This window comes from Artemia sp. Qi Xiang Cuo, chromosome 14 (genome assembly GCF_049724085.1).
Source record: "Artemia sp. Qi Xiang Cuo chromosome 14, ASM4972408v1, whole genome shotgun sequence".
NCBI classification, from domain to species: Eukaryota; Metazoa; Arthropoda; class Branchiopoda; order Anostraca; family Artemiidae; genus Artemia; species Artemia sp. Qi Xiang Cuo.
Window position 1 is genome coordinate 32,384,605 of NC_142807.1, and position 24,376 is coordinate 32,408,980.

The window sequence follows — 24,376 nt, forward strand, 5'->3', positions numbered from 1 at the left end:
ATCTAGGGCTAAACTGAAAGCAGGTCGTTCCTGGTTTGGATGGGAGGGTGTCGTAAAAAAAGATTTAAGGTAAATAGGAACTTCCTGGAAGGATGTAAAGAGGGAGGATATATCAGGATGGAGGAGGAGCATGCTTAGCTGTATTGGCCTCAAGTGGCTTGCTGCTGCGGTGAGTTGTTAGAAGCAGAAATAGTAGTAATGGTAAAACACACCATGTGCACACAGATTGTAAAAAGGCATATCGTTAATATCTTGAAAATGGCCTAGCGTTTCCAATTGAAATTTCCAGGGCTTGATGAGGTGAATGTTGAACGGACCAATGGGTGATATGTGCATAGTACTAATGCGTATGATTCTTCTTCTACTATTGTTACTAATAATACAACAGCACTCCCACCACGAATTTTGCTACTACTACTCATATAAAGTTGGGTCATTCTGAAAAATACAAGGTAAAAAGCTATTTTACAGCATTAACAATTACCCTTTTTCTTTAGAAATTAAAAAAAGCCATAGATGAGAGATAAGCAAAGATCTCTGTCGAATGAAGCAACTGTTGTAAGGAAAATAACGTAACATTTTATTTCTATATGTTTGGTTGTCGAACAGACATGGGGTTATTACTATAGCAACTTCTGTTGGTTTTGGGATTCATATATTTATTGATGTTTATTTTTTGGCAGTTTTATGCTTGGAAAATTATTTTGCTTTATTTCCTCTCATTTTTGGTTTAATTTAACTCTTTAACTTTCTTTGAAGAATTTTTTACGTGGATTTTTTTTTAATTTATTTAATTAGAGGTATTGCAAGCCCACCAAAAGAATACTGGCAAGGGCAGAACTTAAAGAACCCATGACCCGTCTCGACCGCAATACCATCCTCTAGTACCATTGGTGGCACTATGTCACATACAGTGGCAGAACTAGAGAAGTCACATACAAGTTTTCATGGCTTGAGGGTTCCTTGCTAAGGTAACGCTATTTTGATGTCGGAAGTCTTCGAAGCTTGGATCCCGAAAACTACAAGTTTATTTCGCTGAATAAACTAATTATTAAAAATGCTGTTTGATTTTCAAATCTTCTGATTTTCTGTCTAATGAAACTCTTACTCTTTTTGTTATAAAAACAATTTCTTATTTACTAATTTAAATATTTTTTTTTCCCAGTTTATGTTGATGTAAGTTATACAGACTAGCCTAGGAATATTCTAGCCTCTGGATCAGTTTTGTTAATCTGTAGCCTAAGTCTAGTTTTCTGGATTAATTTGCTAGCCAAAAGATATTATCCTAGGCCTAAGCTTTTCATACTAAGAACACTAAATATTTTTTTTCAAATATAGTAATCACTACCCTTGTATATTTACCTTATTCTTCCCCAGTGGGAGAATATATGCCCATAGGCAATAATGTTCAAAATATTGCTGTGTTGTTTCTTTTCAAATTGGCTTTAGGATATTGCATTATGAACTAGTTGCTTATAGGAATATGCTTAAGGAATTATAAAAAATAGAGTGGCATGTTCATATTTTGCAAGCAAATTAGCCCTAGCCCAGGCAAGCCCAATCAAGAAACCATATAGCCTACTGGATGTTTAAGGTTAGGTATACTTATAGGATAGGAATTATATAATGTAAAAAAAGAAGTTAACTATTAGATGGTCTGATTTAGGTCTAGATCAGGGGGTACTGAGAAGGAAACATGTTGAGAAGACAATTCTTACTTCATAATATACAGAATAATAATAGCTAAGCTAACACATTTTGAGTACAGCTCTACTGTACCCCCTCCCCCCTAATGTGCAAATATACAGCCCCAATTATATATTTCCCATGCATTGTGCTGATGCATGCCTCTTGTTTCAACCCATGTACTGATAAGTTGAATCAACTCTGACAAAACAAGAACCAGAAAACCAACAGTGACATACGGTAGAATATTTGGAAATAAATGGTAAAATTCTAGACAAGCTACTTTTTACTATCTTTGAAAAGGGTTTAGGTTAGGAAAATGAAACTTGATAATTAGTCCAGTGCCAAAAACATACCCTGGGAAGGTCTTGCCAAGCTAATATGTTGACTCTCTTCTGGTTTCTAAGTCTCAGAACAGGTAGTTACCTATCAGAATTTTGACCAAACAACATTATACTGTGATTTTCTGATTCCAGTTTATTTTTCTCTGGTTCTAGTTTTAAAATGCAATTCTTGTTATTTGAGTAGGAGTTTAAGCCATATCAATTTTTTTTTTTTCTAAATTTAGGTAATGTATTCATAGACCATTGAAGCCTCATAAATTGGGATTGAATTATATCTTGGACAATAAGGACCAATTGCATTATATTGAGGACCATAAGGGGGCAGCATGCATTGTTAGGGTATTGACTGTTATATTAAAAAAAAAGAGTTCAAAATAAGGAATATAATAGTAGCCTACTACTTTTATTTTATTAATGTTTCCTTTAAAAGAGTCCTATCTCTCTAGCTAAATAAATAGTAGTATCATCAGACTCTTTATTTTATAGCCTACTCTTTCTAAATATTATGGTTGCTTCTCTGACAATTTAGAACCCCCCTTTTTCTCTCCTGATAATTTTCCCTAAGATATATAAAAATAACTTAAAGGGACTACTAAAACAATGAAATTTTTACTTTATATTATACAACAGGTTTGAATTGACCAGACTATCATGTTTCCTTACATTGTTATCCACATTTTAAAATCATTTCTAGATAATGTTTTTACCCAATAATTCTATTGCAATCACTCAGACAAAATGTCTTTGACCAATTTTAGAGTACAAAAAAGCAGTTTAACAAACAAAATATAAAGAATATGTGTACAATGTATTTATTTGAACCAATGACAGATGAAAACAAAAATGAGAGAGAGAAAGTTTTATTATAAGCAGTGCTTATTCTGGGTTCATAAGGGTTTAAATAGGGGAGCTCTACAGAATACATGATGTATCACAAGATGAAAAATATATTATTTAGGGCTGTATCTAGGACCATCAGGGGTAGGGACAGTGAGGTGCATTGTCAGAAAAACAAACAAAATATATGAAAACTATATAAAATAAGAAAACCAATTGTATTATTTTAATTTTATTCAAGTGTTCCCTTTAAAAGGGGTCAACCACTAAAAGTTTACCTTTATTTCTCATTGGCAGTTTGTTTCTATTGTCATATATAGCCAATTTGAAGAAAAACAGTAAACTTTTTTTTATAGCCTAGGGCTTTATCTGACCCCATTAGGAGGGAGATTGGGATACAATCATTATGTCAGTTACTCATTTTATTTGGAAAGAGTGTCAAATGTGGGAACAAACAGTAGGCTATATTCATTTTTTTTCTATATGAAAATGTCCTATAAGTAAGTTCAATTAACTAGGCATAGCCTACTTCTTTTTTTATATTTTATGTTATTCTGTTGCAATATATAAATCAGATAGATATAAAAGATACACACCTTTTAAATCATCATTCAACATTCTTTCCAAACAAGTGGATGTTCCCATAATGACACAGGGGATCATGTAAGTTAATAAGAATCACTGCTGTTGTAATTTCATCCTACCCCCCTGCTTAAATCCCTGGACATTGCCCTGGGTAAGGCATAAGTTGTAACTTTTACAAAAGTTTGCCAATTTTCTTGGTGTGCATTTTGTTTTTAAGGCTACTTACTATAGCAGATACATGTTATAAGGCAGAAATCAGATAGAAAAACAAAGAAGAAAGCTATTCAATTCTCTTTCCAAATCTAGTGATCATTGATGTTACAATTGTTTTCCAGCCCACCTTTCCCTAGTGAGGCTGTTTATATCATATTCAAAAGTTATGTGATTGTGCTGTTGTTTTGGTGGGTTTTTTTTTTTACAAATTGACTTAATTTGGCATTTTGAAGATTAAAGCACAAAAATAACCCATGGGCATAGTGTTAAGTTTTGCTTAAGTATACAAATCATTCACCTCAAGAACATCCATGGGGGCAGGAGGGGGGCTTCACCCATCCTAGGGGATATTCTGAAAAAAAACATTTTTTTCTTGAAAGAAGCTTGGGGTAATTTTATTGTGGATGCTCTGGTTGGGCAGAATTTGGTCTCTTCCACTTAGAAGATTTGGGCTTTGATTCTGTGTCATAGTGCTAGGTATATCTCCCCCCTTCCCCAAGAAAAATACCCCTGTGGAAAGTCTCCGCCTCCTGTGAGACCCCCCTCCCTCTGTGGAAAATTCCATCCCCACAGAAAATTACCATATGGAGAATCATTTCCCCTTTTCCCACGAAAAATTCCCCTACATGTAAAATTGAGCAGCCAAAGAGAAAGAAAAGAAGGAATCTTAGGATATCATATGTATATCAAACAGTTTGTGGTAACAAATTGTAAGTAAGGAGTACCACAGCTCAATAGTAACTAAAACTCTAAAAAACAGAATTTATATATCGAAAGAATTGACTTTTTATAATGATTCAAAATATATAAAATTCATTAAGTTTAATGTTATCCATCAAAAGCTATTTGCTGATTTTCAAAAAAGGAGGAAACACCCCCTTAAAAGTCAAGTGGTCTTAATGAAAATCACATAATCAGATTCAGCTTATCCATGAACCCTATTGTAGCTCCAATCTATAAAAATGTGGAATTCTGTATTTTTTGTCAGAAGAAAGATCACAGATGTTTGTTTATTTATTTTGTTTATTTGTTTGTTTTCCCCCAGGGATGATTGCATTGAACCAAGAGTCCTAGAATACTAGAAAAGGGCTCATTTAAATGGAAATTTAAATTCTAGTGCCCTTTTTAAGTGACCAAAAATTAGAGGGCAACTAGACCCCCTCTCACCCCCCTTTTTTCCTCAGAGTCATCCAATCGAAACTTTGAGATAGCCATATTGTTCAGCATAGCTGAAAAGCTCAATAACTATGCCTCTGGAGATAACATGGTCCCCAAAAGCCCATGGGGAAAGGTCTTTAAGTTATAAAATTGCCCCATTGTTTACCTATAGTATTTGTTATTTGGAAATATGCATACATTTTTTGGGTGGAGGGGGGGGGGTGAACTTTACAGGGGAAATTTTACACTGGGGAAAATTTGCCAGAATTCCTCTACAAATTCCTTCTTATTCTCTTTGCCAACTCAATTTTACGTGTTGAGATGTTACAGGGAATTGTCTGGGAGAAATGTTTACTGGGTTGGAGTTGTCTAGAGTATCTTTCCATAGAAGGTGGGATTTTTCAGAGTAGAAATTCACCATGGGGGAGTTTTCCACATAACAAATTCTCCAGGGGGAATTTTCTGCAGGAGTAACTTTTTACTAGGGGGCGGGGGTATTTGCAGGAAATTTTTCCACAGAGGAGGGATTTCTGGAACGATTTTAAAAAGAACTTTTTCAAATGAAAGCATGCTAAGACAAATTTTCCACCTAGAATAATCCACAAGTAATTTTTGGGGGGAATTTTCAGCTAGAATAGAATTGTCTGGGAGAAATTTTGCTGGAGGGGTGGGGATTTTACTTGGGAATAACTTTTCATGCAGAGATTGTCCTTGGGGGAAGGAATTTTCCATGGAGTGGGAGCTGGATTTCATAGTATTATTTAAAAACTATGAAAAAAAATCAACTTAAAGTAAGGAGCAACATCAAAACTTAAAAGGAACAAAGATTGCCAATTATATTTTAAGGGCTGCTCCTTCTCAGTACCTTGTTCTTTACATGAAAGTTTGACTTTTGTCCCAATTCTTTAAGAATGACTCCTGAAACAAGGGCTGTTTAATTAGAATAATAATAATAATTTTTATGAATTCAGAAAGACTTTAGCATAAATGCAAGGAATTCAGAATGGGGCAATCCCCCTCATATAATTAATAATTTTGTTCATTTAAGTTTTGATGCTGCTCCTTACTTTCAGTTGAAAACAAAAATGTTTATTTCATCTAATTAAAGCAGAATGTATGGTAGTTATCAAAACAGGGTAAGATAAAGGTCAACATAATTTAAATATATATATATATATATATATATATATATATATATATATATATATATATATATATATATATATATATATATATATATATATATATATATATATATATATATATATATATATACACACATACATATATATATATATATATATATATATATATATATATATATATATATATATATATATATATACATATATATATATATATATATATATATATATATATATATATATATATATATATATATATATATATATAGATATATATATATATATATATATATATATATATATATATATATATATAGATATATATATATATATATATATATATATATATATATATATATATATATATATATATATATATATATATATATATATATATATATATATATATATATATATATATATATATATATATATATATATATATATATATATATATATATATATATATATATATATATATTTTTGATTTAATGATTATATATATGATTTAATTAAATATATATACCGTAATGAAAATAGTTTTAAAATATAGAAGTAGTTACAACCATTGAAAAATTGTCCTATTATGGAAGTGCACACAGATAACAGGCTGGGAGTACAAAGTATAGTCATTTCCCCTTAACTTACCAGCCCATTTTTTTATCTGACTGACTGAAAACATTGGGGTTGGGGCATCCACTTTCCCCCCATACATGATGCACCCGTGAACCAATATAGTACATGATACTAATTCGCCCGTTTGTGGTTATGTCCACTATGCATTGGTCAGAAGATTTTTCTACCTGAAGTACCTTTGAGGTGTAGTCTTTTTTCTAATTCACTTAAATAACAAGGACTGATACTCCAAGTCAGAACCAACAAAATTCAAAAATTGACAGAATTTTTTATTCTAAATAAGCAATCAATAGTTTAAGTAAGGGAAGTAGAAAAAAATAGACAGGCCCTGTTCACAAAAGAATATTTAGCATATTTCATTAGGCATATGCCAGAAGGTTTTCCCATCTGAAGTACCTTCACTTTTATGGACTATGTGACTTTTAAGGAGCGAATGCGCAATTGTTCAGCATTACTTTCTCTGCAAATGGGAAGCTCAATATATAGTTTTTAATACTTTTAAATCGATTGGCTATCTCAGAATTTATAATTGATAGCAACTTGGAACTCCAAAGCTTAACTTCCACTTGTGTGTCAGTGTGAGTCCCCTGCCAATCTTTTAAGACTATCGATTTGATATGACCACCCTAGAAAAAGAGACAAAAACAGAACAAATAAACAGGCATCTGTGATCTTTCTTCTGGATTTTTTTTTTTTAAAATCATGCAAATTTTCACGGGCCCCTAATGCTTGACATGTAAAACTAATCTTACTAAACTTTATATATTTGGAACCACCATACAAAGACAATTCTTTTAATATACTAATTATAATGAGAATTCTCTTTTTTTTTTAGTTTCTGTTGCTAGCAACTCAAATTGCTCCTTACTTACTGTTTGTTACCATGAACTGTTTTATTCTACACCACATACTCTGCACGTATTTTGGGATACAGGTAGAATATCCTGGAATCCCTTCTTCTTTTCATTAATCTTATTTTTCTTATCCCTTAGGCTGCTCAATTTTGCATCTGGGGAGGACTTTCCAAGGGGAATTGTCGGGGCGGAATTTTCTGCAAAGGAATAGGCTGAGACCCCCTGTGGTATACCCAAAACCCTTGCTTTGTCAGTTGTTTTTACCCAATTTTAGAACTATGGGTACTTTTCAGATTATTAATTAAAAAAAACTTTGTCCACAAAAAAAGTTTTTCAAAGAAAAGTAAAGAACTCCATTAAACCAACAATGAGCAAAAATAAAATCAAATAATCTACCAAGCGTGAAACTTACCACACATCAGCATTGATAAATGAATGAAACCCAAAACAAACAGAAATTACAATAAATAATCAAGTCAAACTCAAAATGAGCAGAAAATAACATGAGTAGGGCTCAAAACACCTATGCCTTCCCAAAGGCAGAACATAACTTGCACTTTACTGAAAAAAGTATAAATATTTTTACTTTTATAACTTTAATAAATCAAATAATATTAACATTTTTGTTACTAAATATCAGTATATGTATTAAACTGACAATGCACATTCATTTGTATTTTTTTTAGTTTGAACATAATACCCTTAATCGTTCTTGGGATACTGCTGAGATGCCTTATTGTGAATTAGCATTAACACAGTGCATTTTGATTTAAGCTTAAGGCAACATTTAGTTTTTGAACATAATGGGCAAATGGGAGGGTGGGTGTGGGATGGGGATTAGTTGCCCTCCAAACACTTTCATTTATTAAAAAGGGCATTATCCCTTTCTATTTTGAATCAAATGAGCCCTTTTTGAAGTTTCTACAACATCTCCTTTAATATGAAGTGCCCTGGTCTAAAAAAAAAAAAAAAAAAAAAAAAAAAAAAAAAAAAAAAAAAAAAAACATTGTACCCACATTAGGGTGGTCCTTAGAAAAATGGAAAAAAATTACTCTTTTTTATGGGGCACGGTCTGAAATGATTCCATTCTGATTATAATTGAATAATAAACAAATATTTTAACATTATTTTTAATTTCAGAGGTCCCTACCATAGCTATTAGGAATGTATAAACGAACTTATAAAAAAAACACGCAATACTACCGCTTAATTAAATAATATAAAACGTGACTGTTGAGTTGCTGTCCACAAAACAGAAAATAAGTGATTGGCAATAGTGTACAGAAATAGTAATAGTGTCCAGTCAGTTCAATTGTCAAACTTCATAGTTCACATATGGGCTTCAGACTGGTCCATCAGTGTCTTTTTGGTTTGATCACTGTAATGCTGTTGGTACTCCTTGACAGCTAGCAACAGGAACTGTTTCTGTTCTTTAGATGTTGTGTGCAGTTTGTTTTAGTCATCCATCAGTGCAACACCACGTTTGGCAGTGTCATTGATTACCCTCATGTTGTGCACTATATTTTTAACTGCCTGGTTGTCTTTGTCAACTGACAATAAATCAATGTTCTTAGTTAGGAATGATGAAGGCAGTCTGGTAATGCTGAAGAATCTGTTAGTATTCTGCATGACAAAGTTTTCTAACTTCTTCTCCCCCAATGTCAATGGGTCCATTGTTATTCTCTTCAAAGGGGGGCTCTGCTCCTGATGTTTGCAGAGTCGTAACCATATGATGTTTGGTGTTATTTGATATGTCATTGTCAACAAAGGCGAGGGCCACCAATTCCTCTGATAAGTACCATAGGTGTCTTATTATTTTGTTCATGGTAGTTTTTGATATCGATTCTGATATTTTCTTGTAGCTGTAGATGTCCTTGAGAAGTTGGAGGTCAATGCAAGGGGCTGATGGTACTAACAATGCCTGAAACCATGCTTTCACATAGATGATCAGAGTGAATTGACAAATATCAGTAAGAGCCTTTTCTTGCTTTTTCGTGAGTTTGAACTGACTTCTGAACATCCAGATCTTTAGCGCATAGATGGCCATTGCCATCCACCTTGCTTGATGCAGCCCAGCTGGAGCTCTGAACCAAATTCTCTTAGATGGCGTGCTACCAAGGAATATGATTGTCAAGTCTAAAAGTTCACGGTAATCATCACAGGGTTGATATGCTAGTGTCTGCATCCCAGCAAATGCTATGATATCTGTGCCAACATCTGAAACAGCTGTAAACACGCACTTGTCTGATGAAGCAGTCTGAAAGTCTGCTTTGTTGATAAACTTCCAGGTGTTCTTAAACCAGTTGAAAATTGTTATCTCTGGACCTTTGCTAGGACCAAGGCAATCAGAACCACTGCTGGTAAGACTATTTCTAAGATATGATGTCGACAAGCAAACCAAAGCATGTCCTTGTCAAGTTTTAGTTCCAGAAGGATACAAGCACCATTTCTTGGACCAAAATTGAAAGATGTGGTGTCAAAACACATGCACTTTACATTATCTGTAATGTTCCAAGCCACAGCTGCTTCACAAACTGCTGCCGCAGAAGCTTGGTCAGTTCCCGAGGCTAGCTTTGGAACGCCAAGAAGCTGATCTACACCTGCTTCAGAGACCGAAATTAGAAGGCCATCAACAATCTGTCTGCTGCAGATTTCTTCTAGGAGTTTTCCATCCCAGTGAATAGTTAGAGGAACTATTGTTGGTTTAAACTCCTGTCGTAGATTTTCGGCTATTATCTGGTGCTGCTTCATCTTGTCTCTGTGAATTGAGGAGCAATTGACATTGTATTCAGCAGGATCATGGCCAAGGTGTTGCAGAGTCAGAACAAGAAGTAATGCAGCACTTCTGTCACTAACTTTAGCCACATCCAGACAGGCTGAAATTTTGTCTTCCAATATGCTTACTTGTCCTCTTTTTTGATTGCTGAAGTTGATGGTTTTATATCTTCTGCTTTGGGGTCTTTAATTTCTTGACCTTTTTTGCTGTCAGATGATGATTCCAGTGTCACTCTCTTTTCTCTTGTTTTTCTTTCTTGCCTATCCTTCTCAATTCTTATGTCATGGTACTCTTTCCTTTTCTCGGATGATGCTCTTTTTCTTTCTAAAACCTTGTTAACACTGCCCATCTTCCCATGGCATCCTGGTTCCCACTGTGCTAACAGAAACTCACAGTATTCTTGAATACATATCATCTCCATTGCGTTAGCGTGGGCAATGTCAAACAAAATGTCCAGGCCCATTTCTACTCTTCTTCCTTCTTTTTCATTGTCTCAGAACGCTTAGCTTTATTCTCTTTATTTCTCTTCAGGTTGTCATACTCCTTAAAGAGACACTGAATTTTGTTTACCACATGTTTCTTGATCCTTGTTGGAATGTATGCCTTTGCCCAAACTGCAAGAACGTCATTAGCTGTGGAATGTGCCGCTTCACAGACTGTTTTGTTTGTCACTTGCTTGTAGTCATAGAATAGCGCCATGACCTCCTTCTTCAACGTTAGGTTTGTTGAAATCAGAGTGTCTGACAATTGCCTGATGAGCCTTATGTCTGTTTCACTTCTTGTAGTTGGTTTTAATATTGCATAAGTACTGTCACCTGTACAAACCATGCAGTCCATGCTGTCACTCATTGCTGTGTCAGCGTCAGTGTGTCTGCTCCAAAGTATCAGATTAATAAGACTACCCGTATCAGTGTGAAGCATAATTAATACATTGTAGTTCATAAAACTAATAAAACTTGAAATTTGCATTTTCACTCACATTGCATACAAAAAAAAAATGGAGTCTTGTGTTGAAATGCATTGTGGGAAGCCTACAGATAAATAAGTCCAGCAGTTCAGAAAGCTATCATGCTGTACTATAGTGTGGTGTTGTCTGTCAAAAAGTTGAAAACTGTGCAAGACATGCAGCATTGAGCAATGAGAAATGAGCATGCTATGACCAAAAATTTTAACCTCTGATAGGGACCTCTTAATGTCAATATATTAGGCTCTTTTTTTGGGATTCTTTGGAATTTTAACAGTAGAAACAAGATTAGGGGGTGCCTGCTGAAGAAATCCTACTTTGAATAATAAGGACCACCCTAACCAACATCAATGTTTACTATAAAAATGTCAAGCCTTCCAATCATTTTTGACTATTACAAAGGGCGCTAGCCCTTTCAATCTCCAATCAAATAAGCCCTTTTTGAGTTTTTACGACAATGCTTTCTATAAACACCTTATATGCCCCCAGGGCGTAAATTACAACCCTTGCCCTGAGGGCTGTGAGGAGTTTATCATCCTCAAAGACCTAATTTCCAGAAATGGCTAACTCAAAATTTTGATTGGATGTGTTTGGGGAAATGGTGGGCGTGAGAGGGGCGTTAGTTGCTCTCCAATCACTTTCAGCTGTTAAGAAAGACACTAGCCCTTTCAATTTCCAATAAAATGATCCCCTTTGAAGTTTCTACAACAACGCTTTCTATACTTATATGCCCCCAGGGCATAACTTACAACCCTTGCCCTGAGGGCTGTGGGAGGGTTTTCATCCTCAAAAACCTAAGTACCATAACTTTCAATTACATTCAACAAAATGGATATCTCAAAATTTTAATTGGATATGATTGGGGAAATGATGGGCGTGAGAGGGGGTTTAGTTGCCCTCCAATCACTTTCAACTATTGAAAAAGGCACTAGCCATTTCAATTTTCAATTAAATGAGCCCTTTTTGAAGTTTCTACTACAACGCTTTCTATAAAAAAATCCTTATACGCCCCCAGGGCATAACTTACAACCCTTGCTCTGAGGGCTGTGTGTGTGGGGGGGGGCTATCATCCTCAAAGACCTAATTCCCAGAACTTTTAACTACGTTTCAAAATGTCTGTGTCAAAATGTTGATTGTATGTGTTTGGGGAATAGGTGGGCGTGAGAGCAGGGTTAGTTGCTCTCCAATCACTTTCGACTATTAAAAAGGGCACTAGCCCTTTCAATTTCCAATCAAATGAGCCCTTTTTGAAGTTTTTACAACAAAACCTTCCATAAAAACCTTATATGCCCCCAGGGCATAACTTACAACCCTTGCCCTGAGGGCTGTGGGGGGTGTCCTCCTCAACAACATAATTTCTATCTGGAAATCAACTATGCTGAACAAAATGGCTATCTCAAAATTTTGATTGTATGTGTTTGAGGAAATGGTGGGCATGGAAGGGGTGTTAGTTGCCTTCCAATCACTTTCGACTATTAAAAAGGGCACTAGTCATTCCAATTTGTAATCGAATAAGCCCTTTTCGAAGTTTCTACGACAACTCCTTCGATACGAAGTGCCCTTGTCTAAGACCAAGAAACCAAAAAAAAAAATGGATACATTGTGCCAACATTGTTCTTTGCTTAGGCAGCGCTATTGTGCTGCCTATGATTGAACAATTCTTGGGATGCTTCAAGTCAGTATTTTTTCTGCTTGTCTGAATGTAATTTTGGAATGAAACCATGCACAATCTGAACATGTTAACATCATTATTTAGAATTGACTGATCACTTAGAAACTTAAATTGAGGCTTTTAGCTGTCTTTCTAATTGTAAGTCTACTCCCCAAACAACCATATTACAAGTTTTTACACTTGTTCATTGGTTTTGATTGGCAAGGATGCCATGAATGGTGGTCATCCTTGACTAACTTGCAACCATCTCTAGTATCAGATTAAAATGTTTGATCAGGCCAGGCTTTTAGATTTAAAACCTGTTATAAAAACTTCTGCGTGTCCATAGCAGGTTTACCAGTTTAAAAATAATCTTCACTCAAACATGTTTGAGTGAAGTTTTCACTTCACTCAATTTTTCATCTGTTTTGCACAGGTGCCAATCTCCAAGAAACACAGGCTCACACTCAACAGGTTGTCATGTCGCTTTGAACACATATAACTCCAAGGTTGACAATCCCCCTCCCCCGCCCCTAGGACAAGGGTTGCAAGTTATGCAAGTTGCCTTTTGTTAACATATAAGGTTTTGGTTGTATAAACTTTGGAAGGGGTTCTTTCGATTCGAAATTGGAAGTTCTAGTGCCTTTTTAAGAGTCAAAGTGATTAGAAGGCAACCAGCCCCCCCCCCTTGACGCCGTTTTGTTCAAAGTAGTCCAAAGGTCAAATGACTATTGCTCCAGGGTTGGCAAAACCCCCACAAACCACAGGTCAAGTGTTGTGAGCTATGGAAGTTGCCAATTGTTTACATATAAGGTGTTTATGGAAGGAGTGGTTTTATAAATTTTGGAGGAGACTCATTCGATTGGAAATTGAAAGTTCTGGCTCCCTTTATAAGAGTCAAAGGTGATCAGAGGGCAACCATCCCCCCCCACATTCTTTTTCTCCAAATGGATCCGATCCAGACTTTGAGAAAGCCATGTTGTTCAAAATAATCGAAAGGTATGGCTCCAGGGTTGACACCGTTCCCCCTCCAGCCTCCAGGGAAAGAGCCATAAGTTATGCAAGTTTTCCATTATTAAAATATAAGGATTACGTATTGGGAAATAGGGTGTGTTTTATCTTGGGTCTCCAAAAAGGCTTAGGGTATTAAGGTGAGATTTTAAGGAAATGTTGAGAGGGATGCCAAACACAATCAAAACGCACTGCATGCTCCCTGGTTGTAAAAAGATAACATCACCAATATCTAAAAACGACTGAGGGTATCAAGTTGAAAATTTCAAGGTGGGCCTATGTTAAGGAGATGTTGAAGTAAGATTGCAAGGCAACCAGTCCCTCTCCCCTCCTTCGAAATTGTGAAATTGTTATTGTGTTCAAGCTAGTCAAAAGTTCTAATTACTACATTTCAAAGGAACGCCCCCCCCCATTGCCTCGAGGCAAGGATTAAAATTATGCAATTTACCCATTGTTTACATGCAAGATTTATCATTAGGAAAAGGGGAAATATTTAGTTCTGTGCGTATGCGAAAAGGCTAAGGGAGTTAAGGTGAAATTTTGGAGAATGTTAAGGAGTATGCTATACTAAAGCAAATAGCACTATATGCACTCAGTTTATCAAAATGGAGGATCTGTAATATTTTAAGAACGGCTGAGGGTATTAAGTTGAAACTTTCAGAACATTTGAGGGGGTTTTTAAAAGCAGCTGAAGGACTTCTATCCTCCTCCCATGCTTTTTTTAGTTGCTGCTTCTTCAAAAGGATTTGACCAAAATTTTGAAATAAATATCATATTCGAAATAGTCTAAAGCTCACGTAACTACGCCTATGGGGATGACATAACCCCCCTCAGTTTTGGAAAGGGATGGTAAACACAGTAAACGCATTGTGTGCGTACTGGTTGTCAGGACAATGTATCGTCAATAACTAAAGAATGGCAGAGGATATTAAGTTGGAAGTTTCAGGGGATGTTTAGGGAGATGGTGAAGGGCTATCTGAGGGCAACCAGCCCCTGTTGTCCTTTTTTGAAGTTCCCTTCCCTCATCACTGACCAAAATTTTGAATAAGATATTTAGTCCAACACAGTCAAAAGGTCTAATAACTATGCTTCTGGGGATGCAGTGTCCCCACAGCTCTCAGGATAAAGATAAAAAATTATGCCATAGGCCGTTTTCTACACGCAGGATTTATTATTAGGGAAAGGAAGGATACTTGATTGTAGGGGTACTCGAAAAGGCTAAGGGTATTGTGAAACTTCGAGGCATGTTAAACTAAATCAAAAGATACTATATGATCAAAAGATACTATGTGCATTCAGTTGATCAAAAAGGTGTATCTCACGAACGGCTAAGGATATTAAGTTTAAACTCTCAGGGTATATCGGGGAATATGTTAAAAAATGGTTGGAGAGCAACCAGTCCCCCTCTCATTCCCCTTTTAGCTACCTCCCTCCAAAGATATCTGGTCTAAATTTTGAAATAGCCATCTTGTTCAAAATAGTTGAAAAATCAAATAACTTCCTCTGAAAATGACATAACCCCCTATAGCTCCTGGTGCAAGTGATGTAAGTTCTACAAGTTGCCCATTATTTATATACAAGATTGGTTATTGGGAAAAGGGAGATAGGGCCATTACTACTTCAGAGCTACTACTACTTCTACTACTACTATTACTACTTTTGCGGCTGCCAAATTGGCTGGTTGCGACTGCAACTGTGACGACTTCTAACTATGACTGCGACTGCTCGCAAGGGCTACTAAATCTAATTTTGACTACTTTCAGGGAGTTTTAAGGGGAATGTTGAACTCTGAAACTTTAATGCTGAAAAAAAAACATTACTTCGATGTTGAAAAAAAAAATTGACGCTGAAATTGACGATTGAAAAAATTGAAACTTTGATAATCAAAAACCAACAGAAATTAATTTGAAAAAGGCGTTCCGAAAAAGAAGTTTCTCAAAGTAAAGTAAAGTAAAGAGCCATATTAAGCTATAGACTAGCAGAAACAAATTTGTATGAGATAGTTCAAACTCAAAGAAACCAGAAATTACTATACAGGAATAAATGAAACTAAAAACGAGTACAAATTAAATAAACAATCATAAAAACATATAAAAAACAGATACAGATATAAATGAGTCAACAAATTTTAAAACGAGTAAAATTTAAATTGAATGCTCAAATCAAAATTAAAATGAACAAAATCAGTTCAGAGAAGTTTGAGTACGTCCCCATTCCACTCCTCTTGTCGTAAGAGTCCAAGGCCTACTTCGTTATTTGTGCTCTAGTGAAAATGAACTATAATACAAATATGTTTTTTTTTATTTACAAAATTGAAAATAAAGGAAAAATTACAGTGTAATAAAATCTTGAATTGTTCCTGTTTGTAGTGATTTTTGTGCGTTTTAAGTTGGACTTGAGTATTCAGTTCAATTTTTACTTATTTTAAGATTTATTTATTCGTTTATATTAGTGCTTGTTATTCATGTGTTTGCTACGATTGTTTATTGAATTCTGTTTGTTTTGGGTTTCATTTATGCTTTAATAGTCATTTTTGGTCATGTTGAATTGAATTATTATAAGAATTTATTTCTGCTTGTCTATAGCTTAATATGGCTCTACTTTTTTTGAAAAACTACTTTTTTTGCAATTGCAATTACAATTTTAATTATGACAGTCAATAACCAATTTTATTGTTGATTGCAATGTATTTCGCTTTTTCTTTGTTAATGGCTAAAATTCTACAGGCTGTTCTTATGTGTCCAATGGACTGAAACACCAACATAGCAATGATATTCGACTTTGAAAGTGAATATTTGTACAAGCTGCAAGAAGACATTAAAGCAAATGGCTTTGAAACCATCAGATTTGCATCATACCGAACTGGAGCTAAACTTCGATTTGTTCAAAAGAAGACACATTGTAAGTGTTGTACTCTGATTTGTACTCTTAAATATGTTTGGTTCTCAATTAACACAGGATTTAAATTATTTTGCTTTTATGATTTCTTCTCTAAAATTTCTAACTTTCTTTTTCTCTGATTTTCATTAATTTGTTGACATTTCTGGGTAATATAGAAATGAATGATATTTACTATCTGATTTAGTGAACAACGTGGATATATGGAATTTTGTAGAGGCTTTGAAGGAGGCTAGTCTGTCGGGAAGTGATAATGATGCTCTGATTTCATCATGTGAATTGCTCCAGTTATTTACTTCTCTCTATCAGTCGATGAACAAAAGATTGCCCCCCTCTCAGCACGTTCGTGTCAACAATGCTGCAACAACATTAGTCCATTGGTTGCTAGCTGTTTACAAAAGGTAGAATTTAACTTTTTTTTTTGACAAGATAAATTTATTTCCTTCTTGTTTTCATGTGTTTGAGTTAAGATTATATCGATGAGCTTCGTTATTTTATCTATTTTTTTCTATTATAATATCTATTTAATTTCTTAGTCCATCTTGTCCTTTCTGTAGTATTTTAAGATTGTTTTTATTGCAATTTTACCCATTTAAAGAATTATGTTAGCTTTTCAGAATTTTTTTTTTTTTTTACTTTTCTATTAAAGTTTTCTTTTAATCCCCTTATGGGTTAATTCCTCTTTGTTTCCTGTCATTTTACAAGTTTTTTAAGGAAGATGTAGTCAATGCTTTCCAGTGGTTCACTAGATAGGTCTGACGCTGATCTTCCAGTATTCATCCCAACATAATTTATTGATCAATAGTGCTTTAATTCAATTTAATGAGATATGGATACGTCAACTAATTAAAATCATTAAAAACAGTATGGGATTTTTATTTCCTGATGGGGTTTGTGTTTAGTTTGAAGACAAAAGAATGTTTTATAAAGATATAAGATTATTTTACTTTCTAAATTTGTTCGCTACCCATGGGATGGGAAGTTAGACCTTTATGACACAAAATCCAATGTTAACTTTCGAACTGCACATATAATAATTTTAACAACTTTTTATCCCTCTATTTAATTAATTTGCTTCACTGCAATCATCATTTAAGAACCAAATGTAAAAAGATACATAACTTTGACTAAACATTCAGTGGAATATTTTGGAGGAGGGAAACGGTTTTAGTTAGACAAATTAGATGAAGACTTTGAGCTCTCTGCTAAATAAAAGATTAAGTACAGTTAGATAAAAAGAACTTCTCCTTGATCCATTTTACATTTGAGAAAAAAATACGGCTTTTCACTATCACTTCTATTTAAAGCACTTTTTTTGTTGAAATTTTGTGAAAATTAAAACTAGCAAGAGAGGTGGTTTCACTTAGGCTCTTTATATAACCAAAGATCGGCTCTGTAATATCGTTCCCGTCTTGCTATGGCCGGTATCTTGGGGCTTCACAGGGCGTAATCATGACGCTATGTCAAGTTGAGTTGTTTTTTCATGCAATTCATTTTGGGGAGAAGTGGGTACCCTGGGACATGTTCAGCTTCAAGATGTATATCTCAGGCATTTGTGACTCAATATTACTGAATCAACCGGCTCTCAGTAGCCTAATCATTTTGCATTTTAACATATTTTTTTTCATTTTTTACAGTTTGTAACAGAGATTGAGCCCGTTTGTTTTCTGAATGCACTGATTTTGTCCCATAGTACCCATGAGCTGGGTACTATGGGACAGTTGCACGATGCTCTGGGACATAGTTGTAAATACAAATTTGTTTTCAGTTTCAAGTCACAAAGGTAAGCACTACAGCAACATAATTTTGCCAGTTTCTCTCATTCAACCGCATATGTAGATAGATTATTTGTCATCCAGGCATTAACAGGCTAACACTTGCAACAGCAGCAGTTCCGGGAGGAGCTCCATCAAGAACCCTGAGAACAAAACGAGCCCGCAGTAAGATCAAGAAAGCTGGAATGAATCCGCCCATACTCGCCCAGGCAGAGCAGTGATTGAGTACGGAATAAGTCAGTTGCTTGAAGAATCCTTCCCAAAAGCATTCACCCCTGCAAACATTGTCAGTGGGTTTTCGAAGCCTGGTATCTTCCCTTTCGACACTGATGTCTGGCAAGAGAGTGATTTTCTCCCAGCTCTGCAAACTACAAGTGGAGCAGGGATGATAAAAAAAAAATACTTAACCTTTTGGTCAAGGCATGATCAAAACAATACTTAACTTCCGTGACAAAAGTGAAGAGGAGCATGATGTTATTTGTGACGAAAACTCGGAAGACTCTTTCGGATCTGAAAACCTAAGGGTTGCCATGGAGCAAAACAAAACAGATGAGATAAAACTGAGTGATTTCGTTTTGGTGGAGTATAAAGGCAAGAAGGGTTCAAATTTTTATACTGGTGAAGTCCTAGAGGAACTAGGTAATGGTTACTTTGTCAACTTCTTGAAAAGGCAACTCCCATCTTGGAAGTTTGTGTTCCTCAGCGAAAGAGAAGATGCCTTGATAATGCCGATTTGTTCCCTCAAATCCTCGCCCTGTTTTCTTAATCCTATCCCTCCTAAAATTTGTGTTTCCTCATTTAAACTACTTGGCGTCACAATTTCTTCAAATTTAAAGTGGGATATCCATGTTAAATACATCATCCATATAGCTAATGTGTTTTTCACCCTCCTTCAGCTCCTAAATAAATTTAGCGTCCCCCCTTCCCACTCGTTAGGATTACTAACAGCTCGTAAGTATTTGGGTGCCCTGGGACACAATGTACTAGACGTGTCCTAAGGTAACCTGGACCAAATATCCCAGAGTACCCCATAGGCACTGTTCTAGAAAAAAATTGCTTCACTACCAGTAGATGGTGGGCGGCCAAATTGAAGAATATACCAAAAGAAAGCCAAGAAATTGGTCAATTTCAACTGAACTAATGCTTTTCCCCAACTGAGGTTATCTTAAATAACTTCAAAATCTTGCACACTAAATTTTTTCAAAATTTACAGAAAACTTCTCACCTCAATACTTTGAAAAAAATTCATCTAAGCCACTATTTTTCGTCCATGGTCTTAGCGATAAATGACAAATGCGATGCGCCTTGACAACTTTTTTTTATTCCATATTTTCTGTTGGAAGTACGCATGTCTCAATGTATCCACTTTTCCCCTATATCAAGGCATCCTATTGTAAAATGACATATGCTGACTATGTAATTTTCATCAAACGAGTCTTTGTTTTCAAATCATGAAAAGATGCTCCCTTTTGATCTGCTATTATCCAGTCCAATTCTCTTGAAGCTTCACTATCTAATAGTCCTTACAGTCCTTCTACTTTACTTTATTTTTCTAACTTTATCCTAACTAACTTCTAGACTTTATTTTTCAATTTTGTCTGTAAGACAAAATGAAAATCATTTTGTATATTCTCTCTAAAGTTGTAGTTACTTTTGTTTCACTACAATGTTATTAGTAGTTTTTGTACTTGTTCCCTATAAGCCGGCTTATTCTCAGCTCTTATTTCAGGGGTGGTCCTGTGCCATTGGATTGAAGCCATTCTTGTGGGGTCTTACTAATCGCAGATCGTAATTGCCGACCACCAGAGACGAGTTGTAATTTAATCCCACCAGATCTCACTCATTGTAGTTTTCTAATGGTCAAACTAAAAACGAGTAATTATACTCCCACTCAGATATATGGTCCTTTTTTTCAGTATCTTCACAGGACTTTAAAAAGAAAAATTTAAGCAATATTATAATTTTAACCTCCTACACGTCTAGATTGAAAAAAAAAATGTTAAAACGGGTTGTATGTAAAAAAATTTTTAATGGAAAGTAAAGATGTCTGAAATTGTAAGCAAAACCCTACTTTTTTTAAATATTTTAAGTGTTGTGCAATATTTAAAAAAAAATCAAGAAAACAATGTTAAAAAGTAGAATCAAAGCACCAAGACATACCACCGTGTTCAGTGTAGCTTATTGTAATCGACTGCTGTTGATTTTCGTCACTGGTAATCAATAAATATGTTTACCTTTGCAAAGGGGCTGATAAATGCTTGGACTAAATGCTTGATTAAAGTTGACTCAAAGCCATCAATTTTTAATTACATCCAAAACTTCTATTTGTGGATTTGAACACTTTGCCATTTGCTTGGGGAAAGTGACTAGCAAGACAGGTCTATACTGTAGAATGATAAAGATCCTCCAGAGGCATTGCTGGTCCATGGGGTCGTGGTAGCATAATTCGTTGTGCTACCACAGGGTTAGCAAGACAGATGTCGTGCAGGAAAATAAGAATTTCTGAAGATGACTGATACAACTTCCAAAAGTCGCTTGAATACGTATATTGCTTAGTGGAAGTAGAGATTTGACAGTATGGTCCAGTTCTTTGGGAATGAGTCACGATTAGAACAAGTCTAGACACAGCGGTATGGCTGTGAATTCTATTTTGATTTTTGACCAATGTTACATATTTTTTTTTATAGTCAAAAATAGAAAGGACAAGACGATCATAAAAAATATATAAAAACAAATGGGCAGTCGCTCAAACCGGAGACGTTGTTAGCCTATGTTTGCATAAATTATTTCTTTTTCTTTTCTTGTTGTATTGTGAAAAAAAAAGAAACAAAATATATCATAATATTCATCTTTCCTAAGCCATTTCTACTGGAAAATCTATCTTTACGCTCACGATATTTCATACCCTGTACTTTATATATGTATATTTAAGTATAGCTGTTGTCATTTTCAGTCGACCCGGAAAGAGTCTGCGCTTATTTTCGGTGAAAGTCGCTTTGGCAACAATGGCAGCTGGCAAAATAATGGACAAGCTGAGATGTGAGTTTAATTTACTCTCTTGGTAAATGAAAAGAGTAATTGCAAAAAAGTAGAAACTCGAACACTGTATTAGAATAAAACATAGTTAACTATTTAATATCTAAGATTAACTGGACCAGTTGAAAATGAAGAAAGGATGGATTCATTAATTGTTGCCTTGGCTTCCACAAAGTATAAACATATGCCCTGGGCTTAAGTAGCTCTGTTTTCGGGATAAAAATATTTTGCAGCAAATTTCATCTGTTTTTATGCCAAGCTTATGTTCCATTACGGTATACCGTCTGCGTTGAAACATTTTAATTGAGACTTCTGAAAAAAAAGTACATTAGTTATAATCTATGCTACTGAGTCACATCTCTGTTTGTGTTTAAAGGATGTATTGACCCTACATGGCTTGAGTAACTTGTCAGTTTTGCTGTATCCGTTATAAGCGAGCCGTTTTGCATCAGAAATGAAGTTATGTCAACTTAAGCACAATTACTGTTTGACTGCTTGAGGTATAAAGTAATAGAAAATTAGAAGTTCTGATATTTCTAGAGATTTAAGTTTATGTAAAACACAATTGGGCAATGCTCTTTGGGAATAGATATAGTCTTTTGTTAAACCAAAGAATTCCCTCAGTTGACACTAAATTTATATTTATTATTTGCCTAAATTCATTTGTGTTACAAGAGACAACATTGAGTTCCATAGCCTGTTAACAAACAAGAGTCTTGTCAACCGATTCATATGGACGGACAGTTCATTATTGATATCATATGATGGTAATGTCAATAAATTTTTTGCCCTGGCGTATACCTCTTCGGTGACAAGCGAAAACCGCGTATCTCCCTTTATAAAGTTTTTCAGGAGGTGAAAAAACATTAATTTTTTTCTTTAGTAGTTATGCTGTTGAAACCTTCACACTAGATAGCCAACTTTTTACGCCGGATCTCGTATGAAGAGCCGAAACAACTCAACTAAAGCAGTTTCGACAGAAAAGCCGATACTTGGTTTCCGATCGAAAAAATCAATTGAATTGAAAATCAAGTATTTTGCAGTAGGCATCAAGACATGGCTAATTGTAGGAAAAAGACATGACAGATAGTCCAAGTAATTGAGAGGCAAAAATATTTAAATGGCAGGGGTAAATGGTGGGAGTAAGTATGACTCTCTTATTGGACAAATACTTGTGTGTTAGTTTTTGGAAAGGCACACCTGCCTAGAGTTTCATCCAGGTTGTCCAAGAATTTAAAATTGACGTAGGACCATTATGAATAACCTTATGGCAGACTGTCAAGCGGAAAACACGTATCTTGGCAATCCATGCAATTCAGGTAAAGTGTTTTTATCCTAAACTCGAATACAAAAAGTACAGATTGTATATCACTCAGCCATCGGCTATTCCTCAGACTATCCGCTTTTTTTCTGCTTCTTCGTCTTCACCCGTCTCAAGAAGGGTCTCTTTCATGCCCTTCGAAGTTTTAAAACTTTTGTATTCACGATGGAAGGGCAACTTCTTCTTGCAAAGGGTCACGAGATCTCTCTTGTTCAGTTTTTAAACAGGGATTTCAGCACCGTAAGCTGCTTTTAGCACTTTTTTGTGACTAAACTTAACCTGCCTTTCATCTATATCTGCGAAACTAGTATGAGACGTTACAACCGATTAGTCCCTTCTATACTTTACTAACCTCAGTTTACTCACATAACTTTACGTTCGGTTGTGTCCCACACAGCAGATGGGATTATAGCATCTTGTGCTGCCTTCCAGTCTATAATGTGTTTTAACATCAGTTCCTCGACAATATAGGGAGCGAGATTCTTCAGTTTGGAGTAAAGTCATCTATTGCCTTGACACGTACACTATGATTCCTCCTACATTATATTAAATCGCAGAATGCGTGCTGTCTAAGGTCATTAGCGAATGACCTGAATGAACGAACGTTAGCTCAATTATCTGAATGCTTTTAAACTGTTGAAGAATTTAAAAGAACATCGCAAGTCTTTGGCGTTTTCTGTTCTGACCACCGTAGCAGTCATGAGACAGGCATTCTGTATTGACTGTTTCTCTACTATCAACTCTTAATCCACCGCAAAAAAGTCGCTATTTCATTTGCCCCTGAGTCTCCGTTCTTCTGCTCCCCGAAAAATCAATATCCATTCTTAGTCACATTCTCCTAATCTGTAAAATCACAGCAAGTCTAATTCAAGAAAATCCAATCAACATTCCCTCGCCATGTAATGTGCTAGGCTTTTCTAGTTCAAAGAACACGTAAACGTGACACTGGTCACGTGACATGGGTGGCACATTGATAGGTGGCTTCTATGTAGTGACTGGTTGCTTTCCTCTCTATTATCGGGTTTGTGCAGGCCACCTTTTCACGAGCACGCGCTTATCCTTCCTTGGATTGTTGAAGCTAAAGTTAAACTCGCTAAGGATGTTCGCGGAGGACCCCTGAGCAAGAGTGAGCTTTAGATTTTTTCCTCAGTGCTCATTGGACAGTCTGTATTTCTTGGTTGTAAAAGGACAGTGTTAATGGGATTACACATCAGGAAAGTCTTTTGTTCAGCCTCTTGCATGCTTATAGACATCCGTGGATATTTTATTGGGAGGATCTGATTTTTATCATTTATTTCAGAAAATCCGGGCCCTTTGTTCTCGGTCCTGTTTGTTATAACAAACTCCCTGAGATCTAAGGTTGTACTACCGAATTTCAGACAAATTTTCTGCTTGTTGAGATCATCATATGAAATAAAATATCTAGCAGTGTTCTTTCTTCTTGTATCTGCTTTCAGAATTGACCTCTGAAACAGGTTATCAATGA

General features: G+C 35.3%; 1 protein-coding gene across 2 annotated transcripts in view; it reads left to right on the top strand.

Annotated features, from left to right (window-relative positions):
- The first annotated feature begins 1,070 nt into the window (after nt 1-1,070).
- LOC148944376 (dystrobrevin alpha-like) overlaps nt 1,071-24,376 on the top strand; it is an 84,592-nt gene continuing 61,286 nt past the window's right edge. For both annotated transcript variants that reach the window (XM_089099822.1, XM_089099824.1), the window contains exons 1-4: nt 1,071-1,176; nt 16,587-16,761; nt 16,946-17,159; nt 21,487-21,572. In XM_089099822.1, the coding sequence (XP_088955948.1) occupies nt 16,629-16,761; nt 16,946-17,159; nt 21,487-21,572 (433 nt within the window). In that variant the 5' untranslated portion in view covers nt 1,071-1,176; nt 16,587-16,628. The remainder of the gene's footprint in view (nt 1,177-16,586; nt 16,762-16,945; nt 17,160-21,486; nt 21,573-24,376) is intronic.